Consider the following 24,443-nt stretch of genomic DNA (forward strand, 5'->3'; position numbering starts at 1 on the left):
TGTGCTCCCTTTAAATCTGAGCTTAAGACATGAACGTACGAGCATGATTTTGTGACGTGATCACACATTGAAACCTCCAGTGCACATTCACTGATAATGGATTTTCCAGCGAAATGCAAGACATCTTTTGTGCAGCAGTTAAACTTTTGAAATTAATTAATTAACACCTAGACCAGACACAAAATTTCCTACAATTTTACACCAGAAAAATCTATAATAAATATAAAAACTCCAATTATGTAATGTGTGCGGAATTAGTCAAGATTTTAAAACTAGGGAAGGTTGCATATTAGTTGACTTTTCTTTTTTAAAAAGGAGAGAAAAAAAATAAATTCAGCAACAATAATCTGCCAGATTTTATCCAATTCTATTCATGTAGAAGCAAGAAAAATGTGTGGTCAGAGAAACCCTAATAAGGCTTTCCCCTTAAATTGTTCAAGCAGGAAATCTGAGAATTCACTGTAAAAACTTCAGATCAAGCCACTAAACCAACTATTTTTTAAATATATTTTTACCATTCTTTTGTGTGATCAGCTTGAGCTTTTTCTTGTGTCTTACTTATCAAACCGCACAGATCAAGAGTGAATGAACCAGTGCACAGGCCCTGATCTAATTGCCTTTGTACTAATACAGCAGAACGTGCTGCCTCATGAATTGATGGCTGTCAAGTGGTCGGCTCCCACGAGAGACATTTCATTCAATAACATTGCAACAGCTCCTGAAGGCATCACAGCAATCTGCTCTCTCAATACTGTCTATTGACCATTCACAGAAACCAACACTTGTTAACATTAAGTGTTTGGGTTTATTTTCTGAATTTTTACACATATTGTTCCTGCTATTATTCTCCACCAGGGTTCAGTTCATACAGCAGAGGACACCAGTCAGTAAATTTATTAAATATATCATAGGTTTTACTATTATGTACTATGAGGCAAACTGCAAAAAAAAAAAAAAAAAAACAGACCAGTGGAAAGGGCATGTAAATTCACACGTCATCTATTTTGAGAGTTGACCAGATAACAACAGAGGGGGTTGTATTGTAGACTGCATACTGACAGATGGAAAATACGAAAATACGAAAAATAAATAAATTCAATTTAGTTGTGATCAAAGTGCAGATCATTCTTTCAAATTTAAAAGCTACAATAATCTCTCCTGTTCTATTCACTTCCATTTTCAGGCGACTATTGTATTGAAGTTTAACAGAAAGGCAGGAATCTCTGGAGAAAATTAAAGCTCAACGCATCGCTGCAGAGGAAAACTATGTGGAATAAAAAATGTAATTAAGTCAACTGAAACCTAAGAACATCTGCATACTGACTGAAAAAAGGCAAAGAATTGTCAACACTGAAAAAAATAAATAAAGCAAAACAGTTCAAACTATTAATATAAAAAATTCATGAGGAAGTGCTTCATAATATTCACTGTTGTGTTCCTACTTCATTTACACATGAAGTTCCTTAAATATATTTGACGTCTTATCTAACACATTATGGCATCCTAACAGCCTGATGGCAAAGTTTTTGATTTGATTCTTAATATTGAGCTTATTTCCTCACTGATATTGTTCTACAGTTGTATGATTCGAGTTGATGTACCTTTAAATACTGTGGAGCATGATCTGCTTTTGTTATACGTTTACATAATTAAAAAAATATACCTTGACCTCATATCATCCGTGGGCAGGAAGACTAAGAGGGAAGAACAATCTACAGCCTCATCATGACTAGACATCAGCTGATATATGTGGCAATGTGGGTGAAGCGACTGTTGACTGTTGTAGTGTTTACTTGATGGAGGCCATGATCTTGATGTACTGGAGGGCGCTGTGTGCTGCGTCGTTGTGCGCGTTGCTACAGGAAATGCCTGTGCCGTGACACACGGTGACCGGGGAGGTGGACAGCTCTGCCAAACACTGGTACTGGCCGTTCACCGTCAGTTCATCTGCCAAAAAAAACAAAAATTAATATTAATATCAATTAATTAAGCAGTATCACACGAGAGGTTGTGATGTTGCACTCAATATCAGCATGGCTGTGATTTGATCATATGTACGAGGCTGCAGGCCGTGTACGTATTCAACAGCCCAAGACAATGACAGACGTATACAACAGTTCTACGAGCGCCATCTTAGTTAAATAAGCAACAACAGATTATGATTTGTTTGTTTCTTTCATCATTTCTTTGGATAGGTCAACACAAATAGTTCTGCACCTAGACTGGTACTGGACTGTTGCAAAGCAACACATTAACATGTTCCTGACCTGCACAGTGCACACTAGCTTGTTACTTAGTCTACGTTACCTCAAGTGTGCGCTGAAATATCCAGGTTTCTTCCCTTTATCCTCTTCTGTCGACCATACATCATTTAATTCAAATGTTATTTCTGGAAATATTTTTCATCTTTGTTTGTTACAGTCTAAGAAAGTAAACGACCGTTAATGTGACGCTGATTAACGGTTAACAGAACACCTGTAAAGCGGAGTGATACATGCGGTTAAAAGTCCCAGTGCTGTTGTACTCTATATCGGCGCTCATAGGATGCCTGTCGTCCAATCAGATTACTTGGTCGGAACTAACGGTTGTATAATATAATCAACATATTTAATAAAATATAAATGATAGCTTATTTAAAGTTACAATCCTTTACATCACATCCTGTTTTTGATTTTTGCTCTGCATTTTTTTCTGCAATAGACATTCAATGTATTTAAATTTCATAATCTTTATTAGTTATCATTATCACTATCATCTACTGCTGCTGCTTCACATTAAAAGCAATAAAGTCGCGAATCACAGGGTGGCTTTTACTGTGAAGCAGCCACAGGAAATTGATCATCAGCGCTTAAAAAAATAAAAATGCACCTGTCAGAGTGACCTGTTAGATGAAGAGCTGCAGGTGACAGACTACACCTCCAATTCCCTAGCAAAGTAACTTAGCAGCGTGAAATCAGACTGTGGTTGCAATGAGTAAACAGATACATCAGTTGCTCTTCTGTTCCTTCTCAGAGAGTTTTTGCTGTAATATTAAACTACACTGGCTGTTTCCATGGCAACCACAAGTGTCAGCAAATCAACCAGAACTAAACTCCTAAGGATTACAACTTCAGTATATTATTACATTATTGCTATGTTGCTTCAAGGTTAGGCAAACCGTAACTATGGAAACACGAACAACAGCCCCAACAGAGACATTAACGTTAATCCTGTTTACTGATAAAATATCAGCTATCACATGTTTGTATAAGCTCCAGCATGAATTAAGAAATCAAAAAAAATTATATATTATTCAGAGATTCCATTATCTCTTTGTTCTCTCACTAAATTTTTTTTAAAATTCTGTACTGAAGCTGCACTCATGAGGCGTCAGGCTTTTTTTTTTTTTTTTTTTCAAACTTCCACTCAATTATTTCTACACTTTACAGGACAGTTGAGATGCTGTGTCTGGCATCTCTCTAACGTCTGCATTGGGAAGAGCTGAGACGGGAGTGAATGAAGTAAGGAGCTGCGTTAGCTGAACAGAAAGCACTCTGGATCTTTGACAGAGAAACACCGATGCAGTGTGGGCTGTCTCACCAATATCGAAGTATGTGACCTCAAAGCCTTGCTCCTTGGACAATTCCAACATCATCTGAATGTAATCTGTGTTGGGAATGCTCAGGGGATTTCTTCTTAGTAAAGACATCTTCTCTGCTGATGAGTTCCTTAAGTTCTCAAATCGGACACTTGGTTTAGGCGTCTGAAAATGAGACGTGAAGTGTTACACAAAAAAATTTAGACATTTTAAAAACTTTTGACTCTGAAATGGTGCTAATGCCTTCAGAGGTCACAAAAAAAACGCTAGAAATATTTGACATACCCATGTGATTTCAGAACAGCCTGACAGACTTTGAAGTTTTGCCACCATTTTCTCTGCAGCTGCCTTTTTTGCTGCCTTTTTTGAGTTTCCTATAGCTGTCAAAACACAAGACAGAGAAGGAGAACAGGACGAACGAAGAAAAATTACAGCCACTTTAAAAAGATTTTACATGAATCTCTCAAAAAGACCCATACCCTTCTCTGACAGGGACTCCATTCGACAAGTAACAGTGAATTCTCTCTTGTGTGGCGGACCAGCCTCCGTTACAACTGTGTATTCAGGAAGACGCCATCCTCTCTGCAACGCTAGCTCCTACAATGAAATGCCAGAGAGGAAAATAATGAAGACAAGAAAAAACAGAGTTAATATTCTCTTTATTTGATACTGATAATGCATATTAGACAGGAAATAATCTGTTGCTGCATGCCGCTTTCAAGTACAGCTTAGTAAACGGACACTATTTTTTATTTCTGAAAGTAATTATATTTGTCAAGCTTTCCTTTTTTATTTAATTTTGGGGCATTCAAAACATATACAGACGGACGGACACACACACATACTGACACACACACACACATACAACAAAGTGCATAAATCACACATTTACAGACCTGCAGTATCCCGACTGAGTTGGGATGATTGTTTGTTTCTGCTGCAACACCATTACTCTCAGACTTCACAGGAACATTCCTGTTGGAAATCACATCAAAGCATAGCTGCAATAGATCAGCATACACTACAACCTATCAGCTTGGCAGTGTAGGGTTTCAACTAACCATTATTTTCATTATGGATTAATCTGCCAGTTATTTTCTCGATTAATGAGTAACTCTTTTTGTCTGACAGCTCAGGGTAAATTGCTTGTTTTATTCAACCAACAGTCCAAAACCCAAAGATATTCAGTACTATCATATATGATGACAGAAAGCATCAAATTCTCGCACTTTAAAAAGTAAATATTCTGGGTTTTTTAATCAAAAAATGAGTAAAATATTCAACCACTGCAGCTGTGCAGCAACGCACTGCTAAAAAAGATAACATCAGACTCACCTTCGGGCCACAGCTGGGTTAATCTGAACAATATCATTTGCCAAAACCCACACTGACACACTACAAAACCATTGCAGACTGAGTTTTGCCAAATTAAAAGTCTAAAAGGCAAAATATTCACATTTAATGAACCTGGGACCAGTGAATTTCTGGTACTTTTGCTTTGATAAATAATTAGCTAAATTAATTTTATGTCCATCAACTAATCGTTCGATCTCTACTCACACTGTTCCAGCATCTATTTGCAGCATATTCAGGGCAGCCTCTGCAGCAAGGTGTTTAGCAGCCTTTTTACTGGGACCTTGACCTGACACAAAATACAACCAGACACAGATTATGAAATACATTACAGAAATTATTCTTTAAAAAGCACCATAGCCTCAAACCACTCATCCACCCACAATGGCAAAAAAACAAATATGCCTGTAAAGACAAGATTTGAATTCCTGTTTTAAACCCTGGAAGCCCATAAGACGCCTTCAATCAATTGTGTCTCATTGTACTATCCCAGAAAGTAAGATGAACCCTAAAGGTTACTGGAAAGGACACGATGAAATAAAGAGGAAAAGAATTGTACTCTAGAGTAGTTGTTTGAAGATGTCAAATAAGAAGACTGGATTATTTCTCATCACCTCAACACTGAGAGCTTTGAAAATGCTTGACATCCTCTTCTCTGGACCTGCACTGTTCTATGCCTGAGGCGAGATACCTTTGTTAAAAAAAAAACAAGGCATATAGAGGATATATTTAAGAGTATGCTGCAGCAACAGACACAACTGTCAACAAAGAAGAAGTGACAAATAATACACTACAGACAGGAATGAGCAATGTATGACTTTCAGTTCAAATAAAAGACTTCACTCAGTGACAGACAGCTGGCAGCACAGCAAGGGTGGGTCCGTTCACGTACCTGTGCAGCCCACGTCTCCGATTTTGACACTGAAGACGAAGCTGGGCTGGTGAGCTTCTCCTTCAGCCTTCTCCATCACATACACGGGAAGGTTGCCAGTTTTGGTGCCATATTCATGCAAGATTTGTATAGGTGTTTTCCCAGGATTGCTCCTCTGTGTTTCAAGTGTGTTCAAGCTGCGTGTATTAAACAAGTATACACAAAGACCAGAAGCATAATAAATGCACTGTCGCCGTACATCTGAGCCAAAAATCAGGGCAGTTAATAGACCGAAAATAATGAATGCAAATGATAGGATGTGTTTGTTTGTATGGCAATACTTCCAACAGATATTAGCAGTTTATTCATATATACATATGAACCACCCCAAAAAGTCTTTCTGCTTTTTATGGAAGTATTTTTAACTTATTAGGATTTTTATTATTCTATTGGATATTTATTTTATTCGGATGGTTTGAAGCCTTACTGTTTACTTACTGTACCTTACTGTCTGTTGATGATTATAAATCCAAAACTACTGATAGCTTTAACTGACCATTATTTTCATTCTTCCATTCGTCCAGTCCCAGTTTCAGCTGTTTAGGACTCAAAGACATGATGCAAGTTCCTGATAAGATGACAAGGGCTCAAGGCTGGCCCACTGTGAAACTGACAAACACTCCCTCTAACCTTTTTGAGCCCTTTGTGCACACTTGTCATACATCTGTATGCAACACTAGAGATTTCGATTCTGAGAATGTTTCACAATTTATAATCTTCTAATGTTAAAAACTGAAATGATGTGGGATGTCTCATATGATGGACATTTAAGGAACTGGCGAGAACAAGTTTACATGCATGTACTGAAGCAAGCACTGTGTCGGCTTCTTTGATCTGTGAGGTGTTGCTGAATTAACTGTCATCTTATTTGATCTGCACTTCCACTCACCACAGAAATGACTCTGCCCAAGATAAATGATTTTATTAAGTGGCTTCTAGCCTATAAACCTTCCTGCACTCACACACTAAAGCTGATGCTTGCTGAGGTAAAGGATGCTGTACAGTGAACAATGAGCCTTACATTTGTTTATACTTTCTCCATCCAGGGAAGAATAATGAGGGATCTCCTCATAATAGTGATTTGTCCATCCAGTCCAGGAATTGATCTGACAGGCTTCAGGTGACAATCTGCCTCTCCAACACTCAAACAACCACAACTGCATGACTGCATCAGCCTCCTTTATATGACTATGAAATCAGTGCCAAGTGGTGAATTGACATATTGTAACACATGATGTCAACTATATTTATCATATTTTATTTATGTCTTATTGGTGTTCTGTTTGTCAAAACATTATTATAATCAGTATTGCTTAGCTGTGTCTCACTGTGCCCTGTAGCACTGTCTCGAGGATGCATATTTTGTTGTTATTACTGTCTTTATGGAGTCTTTTTATCCATGTTGATAAATGTACATTGTCTTTAGAAATAAAACGATGAAGTGACATTTCTCATCTCTCATTTTAAATCATCATCCCAACACATTTTGTAGAATAAGTCACTGCAGGTACAGTCGCTCTGAGCCACGTTTATAACTGTAGTTTTATCTTTCACAGCATAAAAGCTAACGCTGTTGAATCTTTATTTAACATAAACTAAACACATGGGAGAGGGTTGGATGATGATGATTTTATTATTACTTTTAACATTGTGGCAGACTGAGTTTTATCCGTCAAACCTAAAATACTGTACGTTAGCCAGCTAAGCTAACCCCGGTAACTCCAGCTCACCGACATTAATGCTGTTAGCTCATTTAATTAAAGGTATATTCATATGTTTGTTTATTCTGACGCTACCAGGGCTTAAATATAAAAGGTATAGAAGGTTAAATATCAGTGATATAACTTCATAACGCTTCTTTTTGGGCATTAACAGCATTAAGATCCAGCTATTGCTCAAGCAATAGAAAATTAATTTTAGCATTAATTTTATTTGTCACATTTTCACTTCTGTGGAATCCACGTCCAGCTTCACTGGTGATATTTAGTGTTTTTGTATTTGTTTCTTTATGCCTTGATATTTTAACACTTCATAAATGCTGCCATTGTGTCATTGTTAAAGGTTAGCCATCGTTAAACACATTTTAATACATTTAAACGATTAAAAACAACTAACCTGACGTCGGCGGTGGTTTTCACTGCTGGTGACTGATATCCCTCCTGAGACATATTTACAAGTTTCTGTGGTCAGCGGGCTGAGCAAAGACTTCGGTCAAGGTAAAATCTCACACACACACCACTGTGAGAGATTTTTCTGAGCATCTAGTTAAGTTACTGTGAAGGAAATTAAGTGGCCTAAAAAACGCTATCAACTCCTCATTGCAGCCTAGCCGGGGAAATTACCGAATTCAACATCAACATCAACATCCAGGTCAGCGGCAGGTCAACTGATGGCACTGCGCGGAGCTAAGTTGTTTACCGCCACCTGCTGGTAGGTGATGGTAGTTCACCCAGGGCTTAACCGCATTCAGATTTCAAGTGCTTTTCTGTGTATAATTTAATGCAAGAAGGAAATCTGGGATTAGCTAAAGATGAGGAAATGCATTTAAATTTAAGATAAACCTCGAAATAAACACAGGAAAAACCAAAGAGCTGGCAATAGATTTCAGCTGGACCAAACACCCCCCACCCACACCACTGAATAATCAGGGTATGGACACTGAGATTGTAAAATCATACAAATACTTGGCTTTGCATTTAAACAATAAACTGGACTGCATGGACAATATTCATACATTATACAAGAGAGGACAGAGCAGACTTAATCTGCTGAGGAGACTCAGATGAACTATTGTCTAATATTAAATTGTATTGTCAATGACCTGTGTGCAGACATTTCCTGAATAAGAGAACACAGAATAAATAAAGAATTTGTCACCAAAGACACATTTTCCCTCCAATTGTGATTAATTCAAGATGTTCAATGAACAACTGCACTGAAGAGCAGCAGGTTCAGCAGGTTATGAATGTAACAGACTGTAACAAAATACATATAAAGAGTGCATTTTTTTTAATATATGTATGTAAACAAACAGAATGAATAGGTTTTCAAATTGCTAAATACTTTCATAGTATAGAAATTTATTGCTTGACTGATGGGAAATTGTTGTTTTTGAATTGCCGCACAGATTATGTGGATTTCTAATGTGTAACAACCATATGCTCCTAGTCATATAAAATGACAATGGTAACAATAATACACTCACAGCTTGAAGAATAAAAAAAAACCTAATCGTACATGTATGAAAAGAATAAAAGCCAGGATGTTGCATTTACTTCTGAATTGATGTGCATGATTCGATTGTACAGTTCATTTAATATCATGTAAAAATATTTCATTTTGACAATTACACGTAGATATCGTACCAGAATGACTGTCTCATATAAACCTTTAAACAATTGTGTGACAAAATCATCTCCAATAAAGTTTTCAGCCACGCCATTGTCTTTATCAGCAAATGCAGGCTGGCTCAGGGGTCGTCATAAAAATATAAAACACATTTGGATAAAGCTTTGCAACAGTTTTTGTAAGATAAAGACCCCTTTCAGGGAACATCGGATGTGTGAGACAGCAGGCTGGGAGGACGGGCTTCAGGGATAGGAAAAACCACTTTCTTCCTGAGTGAGAAGGCTGGTTGAGGCATTTGCTTTTTTTTACCGGCAAAATCGGACCTCTCGCTAACATCAGCATTCACTTTTGTCAGGATAGACACGAGGTCAATCCCCCTGGAAAAGACAAGAGATACAATTAGATGGTGGCCTAAAAAACTACCAACGTAGAATAAATGATTGTCTAATTTTAACTATCATATATATGAGAAGTGACTAAATTAGAGGTGAAGAAAGTACTAAAATAATTGACTTAAGCATAAGAAACAATAGCACACTATAAAAATACAGTTCAGGCATCAAAATTAAAAGTACTCTCTATGAAGAATGAAATCTGTCTGTGTCATATTATCATATTATTGAAATACTAATATTGATGGAACAATAGTAGTTTAAGATACAATAATGCATCATTTATGTATCATAAACTCATTATATGTTTAGTTTTCTGAAATGTAATTGTAACTGTAAATGTAGTAAAAAGTAAAAACATTTCCCACTGAAATGAGAAAAAATATTAAGTATAAAGAATCATATAATGGAAATATAAATGTAAATTAACTTACTTTCCAGAACTATAAAAATTCATATCATCCAAAAACATCTGATATGCTGTGTCACTAACCTGGGCACCATCTGGACCAGGTTTTGGCACAATGACTGAATAAACCAGGTGCCATTCTTCCTCTCTCTGAAGGAGGCGAAAAAAGGAACGGTGGCCATTGCCTGCAGGAAATCAGCATCACATGGGATAGAGTTGTTCGCTACAACAGCATCACTACTAACAGGACTATGTGCAATGCCATCCGCCTCGACGTAGACGGCCCTTTGCTCTCTGGTGCCCTGGCAAGCCTGGATGAAAAACAGCTTGGGTTTTGTTGCCAAAGAGGGACACATTACTCCATTCAAAGGCTCCATCAGTTCCATGAGCTTAACGTTGTTGCCGTCCACACCACACACCCCTCCCTGCTGACCATGGCTAAGAACACAGCATACCACACAGTCCATCTGACTGTGGTCTCTTCTGCCGAGCTCCTGCAACACAGACAGCATCTGCCTGCTCGTACAGTCGCGCCGTGTCTCGATCTCAAAGCCCAGCCACTTAAACACATCGTGTAGACACTCTGGAAGATATATACGTATAAATGTAAATACACACAGCAACATGCCCGCATGCAGACAGGGCAGGGCTGGAATACATGCACCTGTTTTCATCTGAGATTTCCAACATTACATAAACATAAGCTTACTTTCATCAATCATGGTCCCCTCCCGATTCTTGAGATTGGATTCAGAGAAGTTGTTGTTGTTTACTATCAAGCAGAAACCTCTCTTTGCTGCCGTCATGGGATATATCCCCAAATCCTACAGAGATAAAGAGAAAAGTTACATGTTCATGCGATGAGAAGCAAAGCAGGGTCCTGGGCGGCCATGAGCACATATACTTGTATAAATAGGACGATATAAATCACCCACCTCACTGTTTGTATTGGTAGCCTGAAAAATCAGCTCTTCAGGGGAGGTCTCGTGTTCTTGAGACAGCAACAATCCCAGGGCATCTCTTCTCACTATGAGACAATGTGATGATCACAGATTTGAAGAGCAACAATTTTCAGCAAAGTCAGTGGCAAAAATTATATAGATTATTTTCTGTGTGAATATATCTACAAAAACCTTCCAAGGACGTACAGCTGCTTGTTTCAGTGTGTAAACCACTCAGTCCATGTGACAGGGCTCCATTTTCATCTTCACCCAACACATCTGGAAGATCTAGGAAAGTAATAAAAGAGGATTCAGAATAACCCAGTCCACTGAACTACACTTGAAAACAGTTTTTGTTGTAAAACAAAAAAACCCAAACCTCAAAACTCACCCATAGAGGTGTTGGAAGAATTCAAGGAACTCTATGTTGGACACAAGAGAAATTAAAAATGACCATTAAGGACAAACAAATGTCACGTGTCATTTAAGTGTGTGAATTCTATCAGTTTCTCACCTGGGCCGATAACTGGAATTCTTCAAAGGAGGAAAAAAAAAAAAAAACATCATTAGAATTATAATTCTTGACAAAATGGTTAAAAAAACATTGTATGTTGACTGTGAGGGCAGTGGCACATTAACTTATACATCAGACTTACAGCTACAATTACACATATTTGAGAGTAGGAAAAAAATAAAGTTTGTTTGACTTTTACTCTTTACTTCGCTTTTTACGCTTTTACTTCTCTACATGTAAATACACTTAAGAGAAGAGACGTGTTATTATATATCAGTTTACCTGATCTTCTACTCGAGACGGACCTTTCAGAATTTAAAGATTGAGGGTCCTGATAAAGAACACAGAGAAAACAAGACACTGCAACAAATGGCTATGGCAGAAAGAATAGCATGTGACACTGCAGTGATGTGAGGATAATATCATGGTAGAAATCTTTCAGTGCAACTCGGACGGATTCAAAGCAGAATCAAAGACTGTACCTGGTTTAGTTCAAAGGGGCAAGTTATAGACCTCGATCTGCCGAACTGTTGAGCCATAGGCCTGGTTGGATGAACTGTGATGAAAAAAAAAAAAGAGAAAAGTAAACAAACAGTAACATGATTTACATACAGATTAATCAGCACATATTAAAAACAAGACAAAAAAATACAAGTCTCCTCACTGTAAATGATCAAATATGGGGGTTTAAGGTTAAGGTTAGGGTAAGGGCTCCGGTTGGTCAATGCAATGTCCCTTTAAGTGACTTCATGGAGGCCCTGCTGTTTCCAGTGCTGCCGTCTTCACCACGTGGTGTCTTCACATTTTTCCATTCCTGTTCTTGATTTAATCTGCCTGCCTCCTGTACTGTTCCTATTGAAGTCTGAGGTAAGGTCTTTTTGCTGACTCTAACATCTGCTGTTGCGTCCTCATTCTTACATTTGTTGTTGGCAGTAACGTTTGCAATGAGAATTTTCTTTATCTTACCTGGCAGTGCTTTGAACTGGTTGATCTTTTCTTTCAACATGGGACAGATTGACTGTATCATTTTCTCCAGTTCGTTTAAATTAGTGTCACTGAGGAGGTCCATGTGCTCCATCTCCAGGAAGACCTCCAGCGTAGTCTGAAAATCAGATTTACAGTTACATTTCATTTTATCATAAGGTAATATGATGTATACTTCACAGCGGAAACTTCATTAATGTTTTTCAAATGTCTTTTTAGATCAATTAAACATGTATGAAGTTGAAGCGCTATTTATAAAATATAGTTTGTATGTTTATGACTATGGCTGATTGTCTAAACACCTCTGCATCTAACTTGTCTCTTCTCCTCAAACATGGCTTTCAAACATTGACAATCTGAAGAAGCACTCACAACATTGTCCTCCAGTTTTCTACGTGGCAGCGTTTTGTTCAACAAGAACTTCACATGATTCAAGTCATCATCAGTAATCTCCTCAGACAGGCTGTAGAGTAGCTTCCTGGAATAACAGAAAATAAACTGTTGAGTGTTGTCAGAGTAGGCCTGGTGCTTGACTGGACGGCTCCACTTTTTCTTCTCCTGATACAATCTTCGATGCCTACATTGGTCAGTACCAAGTCCCGATTCCATTACCAGTAATCTTTATTTTTCATAAATAAAAATGTGTATCTGAATCAGACTGAATATGCAACTATTTTGATTGTTGTTGAATCTTTTAGGTTATAAAGTGCCAGAACAATTTAGTTGTTCCAGCTTCTAAAATGTGAATATGTGCAGGTTTTATAGTAGTAGTCTTCTACAACAGAGAATTTAATATATTTGAGTTTTGGACTGTTGTTCAGACAAAAAAAGAAGAGGTCACGTTAGACTGTGAGAAACTGTGATGAGCATTTTTTTACTCTTTTCCCGACGATTAACAAATTTCTCAAGAAAATGATCTGCACACTTATCAGTCATGACAATGAACCTACTTCTATGTAACATGAAGCTGTAACTATATACACACATTTTTATACTTTTTTTTTTTTTGCTTTGACTGCAAAAACAGGGCATGTATTTGTACTTGTAACTTTGTAGTTTCCTGCTTTGAACATGTTCACAAAAGCAGTTGATATAATGTTTGCACAAATCTTATTGAAACATTCCTCACATAATGTACTCCACAAACTTCAAGCAAAATGAGGTTGACTTTCACGCATCATTTCACAAATTCTTTATTGGCTCTGATACAAATCCCATGCTGTATATGTATGTAGATTGGTGCATTCCTATTTAGCAAAGTGTTTACGAAGATTTTTCTGTAAGGTAAATCATACTTGATTTACTTTAAAAAAAAAAAAAAAAAAAAAAGTAAAATACATTCAGCCCACCTGTAAGGAGAGATGAGGCTACTGGTTGCAGAATCTCGATCAGTGAGCGCGAGGTCACGGACCAGACGGGTGCGTTTTATAGTGGTGAGAAGCTCAGTCAACAGGTGTGGATGCTCAGGTGAGAGATAGTCTTGATCGGCCAGACGAGAGAAGAGGTCATTGGCTGACTCCACAGAGGTCGGGTTTTGGCCCAGGAGGTCAGTGCAAAGAAATGCTAAATCTTTTACCTCGTCCTTTCGCAGGGCCTTCCCTACCTCCAACAGCAGCCTCTGAAAATCCATTTCCTGTAGTAAAAACAAGATAAACTCACTCAGATGTTTTTCTCTTTCTCTAACATTGTGTAGTACATCGTACCAGTCATTACTTCCTCATTGAGTTACTTTATAACCACAATTTGATTTAGTGAAATTGATCACAGGTAATGTTAATAACATCTGATGGCGTTCTGGAGTAGGTTGTGTGCATTCTTTTTAGCTTTTAGTCAATGTCTACATTTTTACACACCATGGGACTGATACTTTTCACCCTATATATCTATATAGAGCACATACCATTCAGGTTTAGACCTAACTACAGTGGCTTGGGTTCAAGTCCAGCCCGAAGCCCCCCTGCTGCATGTCATCCCCTCTCTCTCCCTGACTTTCCTGTCTCTCGCTCACGGCAGCTATCGTAATAAAAGCAAAAACTGCCCCCAAAAAAGACTAAACTGAACTCATTGTGCTTGGCCCTAAACACCTCAGAAAAAAATATATCATATAGTTACACTGGATGGCATTAACTTGGCCTCCAGTTCTACTATAAGGAACCATGTGGTTGTTTTTGACGAAACATTAGCCTTAGAAACATCCTGTCTTAAAAGGATGCTGAAAAACGAGTCGTTCCAAAATGCAGCAACCTGTGTACTGACAGGAACTAGAAAAAAATATCAGATTTCTCTCGTGTTCACTGCATTGGCTCCCTGTAAATAATAACCAAGCTCCATCACATCTTAAAAACCTCGTAGTACTCTCTTATTCCAAAAGAACTCATCACTCTCTATGTGCAGCCTTACTTGTGGCACCTAAAGTCTCCAAGAGTAGAATGGGAGGCAGAGCCTTCAGCTATCAGGCTCTTCTCCTGTGCAACCAGCTCCTACTTTGGGTTTAGGGAGGCAGACACCCTCTCTACATTAAAGATTGGAACTAAAATTTTGTTCTTTGATAGTTACAGCTGGCTAAGCCCTGATCCCTGAATCATCCCTCAGTTATGTCTGCCATCGGCAGACGCTGCTGGAGGAACTCCCATGATGCAGCGCTTCTTCTTTTAAATGTCGTATCTAAATATAATAATTACATACCATCACGTAATCACTTCTTCACACTTGCAGCTGCATCACTTTCACTATCTATGTTGTCAAAAGGTTTGATTAGATTTTCTGCATGATTTAACCACGGGACAGATTTTCTACTCAACCCAAACATGTCGCGCAGTTTTACCTGTTTGGAGACGAGTTTTCAGCAGGTCAGACTGAGGAGGATATTTGTCGTCTACTTCAACATACCCGAAGTACCGTAGGCAATAGTACACTACTGAAATATGTTGTCTGAAATCACACACATGAACTTCACAGTTCGGTGCGCAGCTCACGTCGACCGAGCAGGAAGTAGGTTACAAATCGAAAGTATAAGCGTTGAAGGCTGTACCACACGTGCTTACATCACTCCAGAGAGAGAGGGATGGATCGTGGTCGGCTTTAACCCCAGAAACAGGGTAGTTTGTCACACCTGAATACACAGCCTGTAACTTGGTGACATAAAGTCAAGTAACATGTCATAAAAGTATGATAATAATTAATTTAGGTTAAACTAGAATAATCTTAATTTGAATTTAGATGTTAAATGTAGCCAGAGGAAACAGCATAAACTTTCTAAACTTACATCAACGTCTATATTTGCTTGATTTGTCACAATTACCCAGTGGGTAGACTATCAGTGTTGTTCTTTGGGTTCAGGATGTGTGCACCAAAATGGAATTTAACATTTGACAATATTTGATAATGGAGTCAGTGCAGAAACGTTAGGTAAAATTATCAGGAAATCATAAGAAAATAATTATTTGGAAATTACAAAAAAAAAAAAGTCTTACAGTACCGTAGGTTTAATAAATCTCTGACTACATTTTTTACAACAGCTTCCGGTCTGTTGGCCATGTCAGGTCACACATGTCCTACAAATATTCAACAACAACTTACAGCCAAGATACATGAATTTATTGTACTTAAAATAATCATACACATAGATGAACAAACACACAGGTAATCTTATAATCATTTTGACAAGAATCGACTATTGTCCATATATTGTCATATAAAATATTAGTTTTGATATAGGGACATATGCTGTCACTGGAACATATGATAACAAAAATTAGGGCATATCAGTTTTGAATCAGTGCAAGAAGTATCAAACTGTAGGTGACCATAGCAGCAATACTGCATGTATGCAGTGTTACCAGTTAACACACAGAGGTAAGAAACTATGAAAAATTTGACTATTATTTCGAGTCAGTTTAGCCTATTTTCGTATTTGAAAAGTCTTCATAATATTAAGTGGTAATACACTTTAAGGCATGCTATCTAATGGTGTCAAGTGAACTCTGTCCAGTATTTTCATTTATTAAGACACTTTATTGTCCATTAACATTGAGAAAATATGTCTATGATAAGTCAACAAAACTCAGCATTGAGAACCACACTGCCCTACAAAGGCAGAGAGCTGTTAAGCACTACAGAAAAGCTGAAGTTGAAAAAAAGTTTTAAACATTGATGTATTAAGAACTTTTTAATCATATTTATATGTAATTTAAAAGTAGCTTAACCACACCAAACTGTAAGTTCCACTAGAGTCAAAATTCACTAGGTACTGCTACTCTGCTAAGCTAGGCAAGTTACCTCTTTAGCAGGGTTACTTTAACTATTTTTTTCTCTATGACTAGATTTGGCTGCTGCTTTAATTACACAGTACAAACTAAACAAACTTAATTATCGAGATGTTACTTCATCAAAAATTATATATTTCAATTGCAGGAAACAGGTGAAGGCAAAGTAAGTAAATTAAGCTTTAGTCAGGTCAAGCTAGCTGACCTAAATTTGACACTCTTTAGTTAGTTTGACTGTTTCATTTGGTTTTTAGCAGGATTTTGTTGTATATAACATCCCCATTTCTTTGCAATTAATTTCTTTTACATGAAAAAAGCTAATTTCACATCCCATTCTGATCTGAAGTGAATTTTGACTGTAAATATGTAGTTACAGCATCTTAGCTTTGTAGGGCAGCATACAGCTCCACAAATTCCCCTTAAGGTTGCATTATATTTTTGAAATGATATATAAATTATATTTTTTTCAGAAGAAAAGAAAATATTGATTAATACTATAAACTAAAATCTCATTAATTATGTGTGCGTATTTGTTTGTTTGATTTGGGTTTGATCTTCAAGGTCTTGATGTGTCCTCTGCGTCTCACTCTGACACTGAGCCATGCCCGGGAGTTCACACCTGAGCTGTTGAACCTGAAGGTCTCTATGAAGGACACACACACACACACACACACACACACACACACACACACACACACACACACACACACTCACACACACACACACAGAAAAAGGCAGCATTGTACAACATTAATGGTAAAACAACCTTTCTTGATTCAGCCACATCATCCATAAAAATGAAACCTTTGGACACAGGTTTTACATTGAATACAAGCCAGTTAACTTTTAATGCACCAAACAGTTAAGTGAACTCTGTCACCATTCACATCCAACAGTGCCGCAGAACCACAAGGCACAATCATGTCCCCAGTTCTGATTTAAAGTTGAAACTTTGAAACTCATACACCCATATTCATGAATGTCTGCAAAGACTGGGGAAAAGGGAGGTCTCAGTCTTGCTGTAGGTTCGTGAAGTACATAGTATGCTGCATGAGTTTGGTGATACTTCAGAGATGCGAAGTAGGCAATCTCATTCCTCAACTGATGAGGTCCACTGTGTCACCAGAGGGCTCATCAATGCAACGTGGTGTCCCATATTATTCCCCTCTTGATTTAGATAACTTAAGGTGCCCTGCTGACTGGATCATTTCTGCAACATTTACAGCACAAGTAAAAGCAGAATCTTACATTTAGCAGCATTAAAAACATAATTTACAAGGTTTTCATTGGTGGCACTTTGTGCTCAAAGTATAGCATGGTATAGCATGCATTCACATAATAATTTTTACATGTGGAAATCTGGAGTACATTTCTTGATATAGCCTACAGAATGTGCATTTTGCCCCAAATTCACAGTAGCTGGTGCAAATATATATGTATATATAGAAAGAGAAAGTAGCTATAGGATTTGAGATGTATGTTATTCAGGCTGTAGTATATAGAAGCTAAAGACTTACTGTCTTCAAAAATGAAACAGAAAATCCAGTTTTCATTTCTGGATATTGAGAAAGTGTAATTATTGTCTTCTACGTACTCCTAAGTCTTTTGGACCAACCAATCTCACTAGTGTTCTCTCCACTACCAGTGATGGAAAAAGTACCCAGATCCATCTGTTAAGTTAAAATGCAGTAGTATCATCAGAAATTAACAGAAAAATGCCTACTGGTGTATTAATGAGTAAACAGCATTTTTTATCTTGTGCCTGGTCATGCATTAATTCATTTAACCTATTTCATATCCCCATATGGCAGTTTAATTTACAGCAATGCACCATATTTTATTGGTTCACAGCAGGTTTTAAATGTAAAATCTATAACTTGTAGCAAGCAGTAAAATAAACATATAGTCTAAAAGTAAAAGTGTGTGTGTGTGTGTGTGTGTGTGTGTGTGTGTGTGTGTGTGTGTGTGTGTGGTTGAACACTTACTGTCAGTAATGAGGGAATGTACAGCGGTGATGTGTCTCCGTCCGAGGCCATGACTCCTGGACAGCACGCAGTCGACATAGATGTCCCAGAAAACCCGGGCCAGGTCCCAGTACAGCGCCGTGTGTTTGCTGTTGTCTGACGACTTGAGGAACACCATCAGGTCCCAGAAGGCGGGCACCGTGTCAGCGATCCTCGGGGAGCGCATCTCCAGCAGCAGCGCCGAGGAGGAGTCCCAGCACTGCGGGTTTGCCCGGTGGGCCGTCAGGGGGTCCACTTGACCCGGCTTCTGGCCCTGCAACGGCACGGCACACATGCAGCTTAGCACAAACACCGTGGCCAAAGGTATGTTCACGAGCACTGGGACCATCTGCAGAGGACACAAAACAGGTCAGCTTTTTCTATTGATTTATCGGTAAAGTTTAGTAACAATATTGATCAAGTTTAATAGCTTTTAGGGTGATACAACTTTTGACGTTATGTAAATACTGAAGAAAAATAAGGCCGGTACAAATACTTAAAATGTCACATTCATGTTGCATATGCTAAAAGTACTGCATAATAATTCGCCTCACACTCAAGAGTTAACAGTGATAATCTGTTCTGCAAATTCAAACATGCAAATTAGGCCTAAACGTTGTGTAAATAGAGAGCAGTCAGATTATTTTCTAGTAGAATAGTGTACTTACCACTAAAGCTCGGTGGACTAACAAGACTATAATGTTGATTGGAGTTTGGTAAATATCTGTTGGGGCTTAATTGACGTCAGTGCCAACCTCCTCTGCACGCACGAGTTAGCGTAGTGCTTGCTTTTATTCATTGGTACCTTAGTTGTTTGTATTTGTTGCATTACTTTCCAGGTAAAATACGCATGTTCAGTTTTTTTAAGATTAATTAATATGCATGCTTGTACATTGTGCAAAAAATATCAACATCTTCTGTGCAAAACTGTTGAGTTACCCCCTTGAAAGAGTACAAATTATTATTAAATGATAAAATATTCTTAAGTGAGCATGCGTTGTAAAAGAAAGCACATTTCTTAGGGTTGTTCTGCACACTCTGATCACCCTTGTCATCACAAAAAAAAATAGCCACTGTCTGTTTCCACTCATAGCTGAGCTGCTATCATACAATCCAAAAATAAGATCATTTCATTAAATGATTTCTCAGCTCTGCTTTGCACAGATTAAAATCCTGCTCAACAAGAAAAAATGTGTTTTAGTTTCATGTGCTTTATGAGCTTTTGATGCTACAGGACAGACTCTGACCATATGACTGGTCCACTTGATCACCATTAAGCTATTAATTATTCTATTCAATGTCAGAAAATGACTATTCCCTAGATATCCCATCTGAAGATGCCCCTGTAGCCCAAGTGGGCATCTTCAGATTTCTTTTTTTCCTTTTATTTCTTGAGATGGGGAATGATAAGGCTTCTATGGTTTGTAGATGACACATTTGAGTTATGAGTCCCTTAAGAAAACCAAATTGTTTGGGCTCAAGTAAAGAACAAATGTAATTTATGTTACCACGTCTTCCAAATTTTTAAATTAAGTATTACAGTACTACAGAATCTTCATTCAGGGTATGAAGGCAATATGGCATTTTGTGCTCAATGTATACATAGGACACAAGTTTTCAGTTCAAGATAAAGAGCCAGCGGAAAAAACATAAGCAATCTGACCTCAGACAGTTGGGTGGTTCTGCTTTCTGTAAAAACAAGTTCAATGATGAATGGTGTTCCAGAGAGTGGTGCACAAGTTACATTTCTAGGCTTTTACTGAAATGTCACATGCATACTTGATCTCAAATGTAATTACTTTCTCAGTGAGAGGCCAACACTAAATGTACGGGGTGGGTTTCTTACTCAGTCATTCATTCTTCTGATGATGCAAAAAAGCAGACTTTACCACATTTTCCGCTGCAAAGCCTAAATTATAACTTGAATACCATTTTCTTATGCATATTGAAACACAAAGTGTAATGTTAGGATGCCTCTAGACAGGAAGTGAAGCAGTAAGGCACAAATTATTATTATTAAATGAAAATCTTTTATTGCTCTGCATGCTATGAGGAAAAAAACATTTCTGAGACAGTCCACAGTGATCTTTTCTCAACACACTAATCAACCTGTCATATCAGTAATTTACCAACCAGAGGTATTTGTAACCCTGGGGGTACTATTGCGGTTGCTAGAGGGTACATAAATTGTGTTGTAGCTCAATTAATCTGAAAAAACAAAAAGTACAGTTTGATTTAAAAAATATTTATTCATTCTTATATACTGAGTCAGTTGTAACACCTTGTGTTGCAGTTGAATGTGTGAGAAAACCATTAGCATGCGAGTAGAGAAGTTGAAACAATCAAAATGATAAGGTAAACAGTGTCATTAACACAAAATAATGGATAAGCAATTCAAAGTTATCAAAAGGTAATGGCTAAACGGTTGAAATAGTTAGCTAAATGCACTTAGCACACATGGTGCAACATTATTTTTAATAGTGTTTTAGGCAGCCTGATGAATTTAAGTGCAATATTCATTTTCCTTTTATCACTGACTTGGTTTCTACCGACCTCTTAAAGGCCCTAAAATTTTGTTCTCAACCAGCTTCTTTCTAAAAATGATGTGGCCCTACAGGAACACACAGTTGTCCTCCAAAGAGCAGTTTGGGTTATTTGACATGAGATATTTCTGTGTTATTCTCATTAACCAACATTTATTTAGCAAAATTTGATTCAAAATGTGATAGCAATTGTGAGGTTGTTTGCCGATTCCCAGCAACTGTTGATCAAATGTGATGAAACCACAGCTGCACAGTCCTGATGGAGCAGATTTGACTTTTTGACTGTAAAGTCTAAAATAATATCTCAGGGTGTTTTTTCTAATATTTCATCATATGGAGAAATATCTGAGATTTGAAGTTGAGTTTTCAGGGGTTTTATAGTCACCAGAATGCAGACATGTTTAGTACCTCAAGGTTTCCTTTAATGATGAGATAGAGAAGTTTTGGTCCTCTGTATGAAGCTTGCAATTGCTCGCTCTGCTGCTGTTTGCTTTCATCAGCAGCATTCATGCGGAGGAACCTTTCACCATTCTGGAAGAAATTGCTCTTACACCATCAAGTTTCCCGAGGAGGCCGACTTCTGCCAGATGTCCAGATTTGTTTGGTGAGCAGAAGCTTGTTTTGTGGAACACCTCTGACCTCGATTGTTTTTCGACAGGGTAAATATTTCTGATAACACGATCCACAGCCTGACTCATTCAGACTCTGGTTTGTACCAGGTGGAGTGTGGGACCAAGGAGGCCATGACATACAAGGAAAACATCAGTGTTACTGTTTGCACTAGGAAGCGTAAGATGATTTAAATATTTTATTATTTAAATCTAATAAATTAATTTTAAATTAAATTAAATGGTTGTATAATTGTGACCATAATTCTTTTAAAATAATTTTGTACAAAAACTCTATGTATAAGACATTTCGTTGCTATTATTCATGTTGCGCAAATAAAAATTTGCTATAATCAAAGATACATGTTGCAGGCATTTCCTTCATTTTTATGGAGAAACACATCACATCTGCACACAGAACTGAAGTCCTCATTTCATACAATTAGTTGTCAATCAAGACAAGGATCCAACATGGGCCAACACCTTAAACTATAGAGGCAATACAAGCTTAAATCCCTCATCTCTTATGTGATCCTTATTAACATATTTAAATTAAATTTTATGTTTAGAAAGATAAGTGGTAAACTCACAAATTAGCATTATATGATTACCAAAAGCTTACCACAGAGTACCACAAACACACTGTGAATCTCTGTAGAAAATGGTACTATGTGTGGTCAATAGTACTTCTGTGAGAATATTATAGGATATTATAGTGACTTTTTTTTATGAGGAAACGGATGACAACAATTGCAGAAAAAGTGCATCAATGTATGTAGTTCTAATATACACCTCCTGGTGCAACTTAGACACATCATCAGTGTTGTATCCTGGGGTCACAGGGTGTTTCGGGTCTCACAAAAGACACCCTCGCCCAGGCGACCCAGCTGGGGTGATCAGTCCCAGCTTGTGTCTAAGTAGCACGTGTGGTCCACAGATCGCCCTGCTTGATCCACAGCCATCTGGACGCCTTTTCTGCCGCGTCAGTGATGTTCTTGATGGCTCTTCTATTCTGCAGTCCCTTCACACCCAGCATCTTGAGTGCCCTGATGAGAGACTGGCCAGCGAATCCTCTGCACCCGACCTCGATGGGGTTGCATCGGGTTCTCCATCCCCTGCTACGGCATTCACCTGCCAGCTCCTCATACTTGGCCCTCTTCCTCTCAAAGGCCTCCTCCATCCGGTCTTCCCAGGGAACAGTCAACTCCAGCAGGACCACTTGTCTCATTGTTTCTGACACCAGGACCATGTCTGGCCTGAGTGTGGTCACTGCGATGTTCTCCGGGAACTTGAGCTGTCTCCCTAGGTCGACTTTCAGCTGCCAGTCCCGAGCTGTTGCCAGCAGCCCCCCATCTTCTGGCTGGAGCTTAGATTTATTGTCCAGTCATGCAAGTGGCCTCAATCTTCACATCTGTCTCTGCAGGGACCATCTCATATTTAAAATAATATTTTTTAATAAAAATACAAAAGGATAAAAGGCTTAAAGTAATGACAGACTAAGATCATTAACAGTGCAGTAACATGTCATGGCCATATATATATTGAAGTGTGGTCTACAGTAATTCATAAGCTGAAGATGTAATTTAGCCTTGCATATCTTAGCAAAAAAACATTAATCCTACAAACTCAGCTGCACTAAGTTACTGGTCTTAATATTTGGGGCACATTTGTCATAGCAGTGAAAAGACAGCAAAGCGTGGATAAAATTTGTCAGTTTATTCATCGGTCCAACTGTACATGATGCAGTGAGAGAGGGACACCAGACGATGAGTAACATGGAGGATTACAACAATGCCAGTGCTATGGCAGCACCTGGAACACACCAACTATCAGCTGGACTGGAAATAATAGCCCTGCACAAGGAAACTGTTCAGGCCTCAATATGTACAGGCACCATACAGTGTGTTTGTGTGCGTGTGTGTGATTAAAAATATCAGACTGAATGAAAAACACACAAAAATGATTTTCAGTTCCACAAATGTAAAAGGGTGCTCTCTCATATTCATCGGAAATATTCAGTTTTTTAAAATTATTTTATTTGTCCATTCATAGTTTGAGTACGTTGAAGCGAGATGAAACGAGACGTGGGAGTGGCCAGATACAAAAGATTAGTTGATTAGCAGAGGTTTTTGTAATTCCATGTCTACATTGATATCATTATTACCCATACTTTTGTGCAATATCTCTCTTTGCATAGTAAATAAAAGTTAAATGTTTTTGTTGTTGACATGCACCTACCTTTTGTAGCATATTTTTCTTGCTGATTTTGGGGACTTCCATATAGAATCATAAGCCCACTATAGTGATTGCATGCAGCGTTACCTGTAGAGCTGAACTTGATTTCTACCAAGAGTTTATGAGAGCAAAAGGCTAAGCCAGTATAGTGGGTGTTGATGAGGACTGTTAAGTGAGACCTGGCTGGACAGGTGAGCGCCTGCATGGACAGACTTCATGCCCTCAGCAGTAGGAGAGGCACCACTGGCTGCAGACAGAGGGGAAAGTGCTCTGTGTGCAACAACATCCATATGTTCAGGTGATCGGTTCTTTGGCTTTTGAGTCACTGTTGAAGATACTT

The 24,443-nt window shown here is 38.1% G+C and overlaps 3 protein-coding genes across 5 annotated transcripts; all 3 read right to left on the reverse strand.

Moving 5' to 3' along the window:
- Window positions 1-782: 782 nt before the first annotated feature.
- prkra (protein kinase, interferon-inducible double stranded RNA dependent activator) lies at window positions 783-8,226 on the reverse strand. Its single transcript, XM_023398645.2, has 8 exons — window positions 7,977-8,226; window positions 5,823-5,998; window positions 5,138-5,219; window positions 4,474-4,552; window positions 4,057-4,174; window positions 3,863-3,957; window positions 3,580-3,742; window positions 783-1,947 (listed from the first exon to the last, which is right to left on the reverse strand). The coding sequence occupies exons 1-8, from the start codon at window positions 8,027-8,029 to the stop codon at window positions 1,790-1,792; spliced, it is 924 nt and encodes a 307-aa protein (XP_023254413.1). The 5' UTR covers window positions 8,030-8,226; the 3' UTR covers window positions 783-1,789.
- Window positions 8,227-8,853: 627 nt separating this feature from the next.
- Window positions 8,854-15,439, reverse strand: casp10 (caspase 10, apoptosis-related cysteine peptidase). Of its 3 annotated transcripts, none has more exons than XM_023398641.2 (14): window positions 15,274-15,439; window positions 15,135-15,182; window positions 13,799-14,082; window positions 12,822-12,927; window positions 12,432-12,567; window positions 11,948-12,021; window positions 11,748-11,796; window positions 11,466-11,485; window positions 11,343-11,373; window positions 11,159-11,239; window positions 10,946-11,037; window positions 10,720-10,834; window positions 10,095-10,593; window positions 8,854-9,586 (listed from the first exon to the last, which is right to left on the reverse strand). In XM_023398641.2, exons 2-14 carry the CDS (start codon window positions 15,135-15,137, stop codon window positions 9,406-9,408), a joined length of 1,671 nt encoding a protein of 556 aa, XP_023254409.1. In that variant the 5' UTR covers window positions 15,138-15,182; window positions 15,274-15,439; the 3' UTR covers window positions 8,854-9,405. The 3 variants fall into 3 exon arrangements, with proteins under 3 accessions (XP_023254409.1, XP_023254407.1, XP_023254408.1); XM_023398639.2 differs by having other exon boundaries at window positions 11,144-11,239; XM_023398640.2 differs by lacking the exon at window positions 15,135-15,182 and having other exon boundaries at window positions 11,144-11,239.
- Window positions 15,440-17,226: 1,787 nt separating this feature from the next.
- On the reverse strand, window positions 17,227-19,066 carry LOC111648899 (protein FAM237A). Its single transcript, XM_087171532.1, has 2 exons — window positions 18,700-19,066; window positions 17,227-17,357 (listed from the first exon to the last, which is right to left on the reverse strand). The coding sequence occupies exons 1-2, from the start codon at window positions 19,064-19,066 to the stop codon at window positions 17,227-17,229; spliced, it is 498 nt and encodes a 165-aa protein (XP_087027658.1).
- Window positions 19,067-24,443: the final 5,377 nt, after the last annotated feature.

This window comes from Seriola lalandi, unplaced genomic scaffold, assembly GCF_002814215.2.
Source record: "Seriola lalandi dorsalis isolate HSWRI2012SDOR001 ecotype SW California unplaced genomic scaffold, Sedor1 jcf7180002049685, whole genome shotgun sequence".
Taxonomy (NCBI): Eukaryota; Metazoa; Chordata; class Actinopteri; order Carangiformes; family Carangidae; genus Seriola; species Seriola lalandi.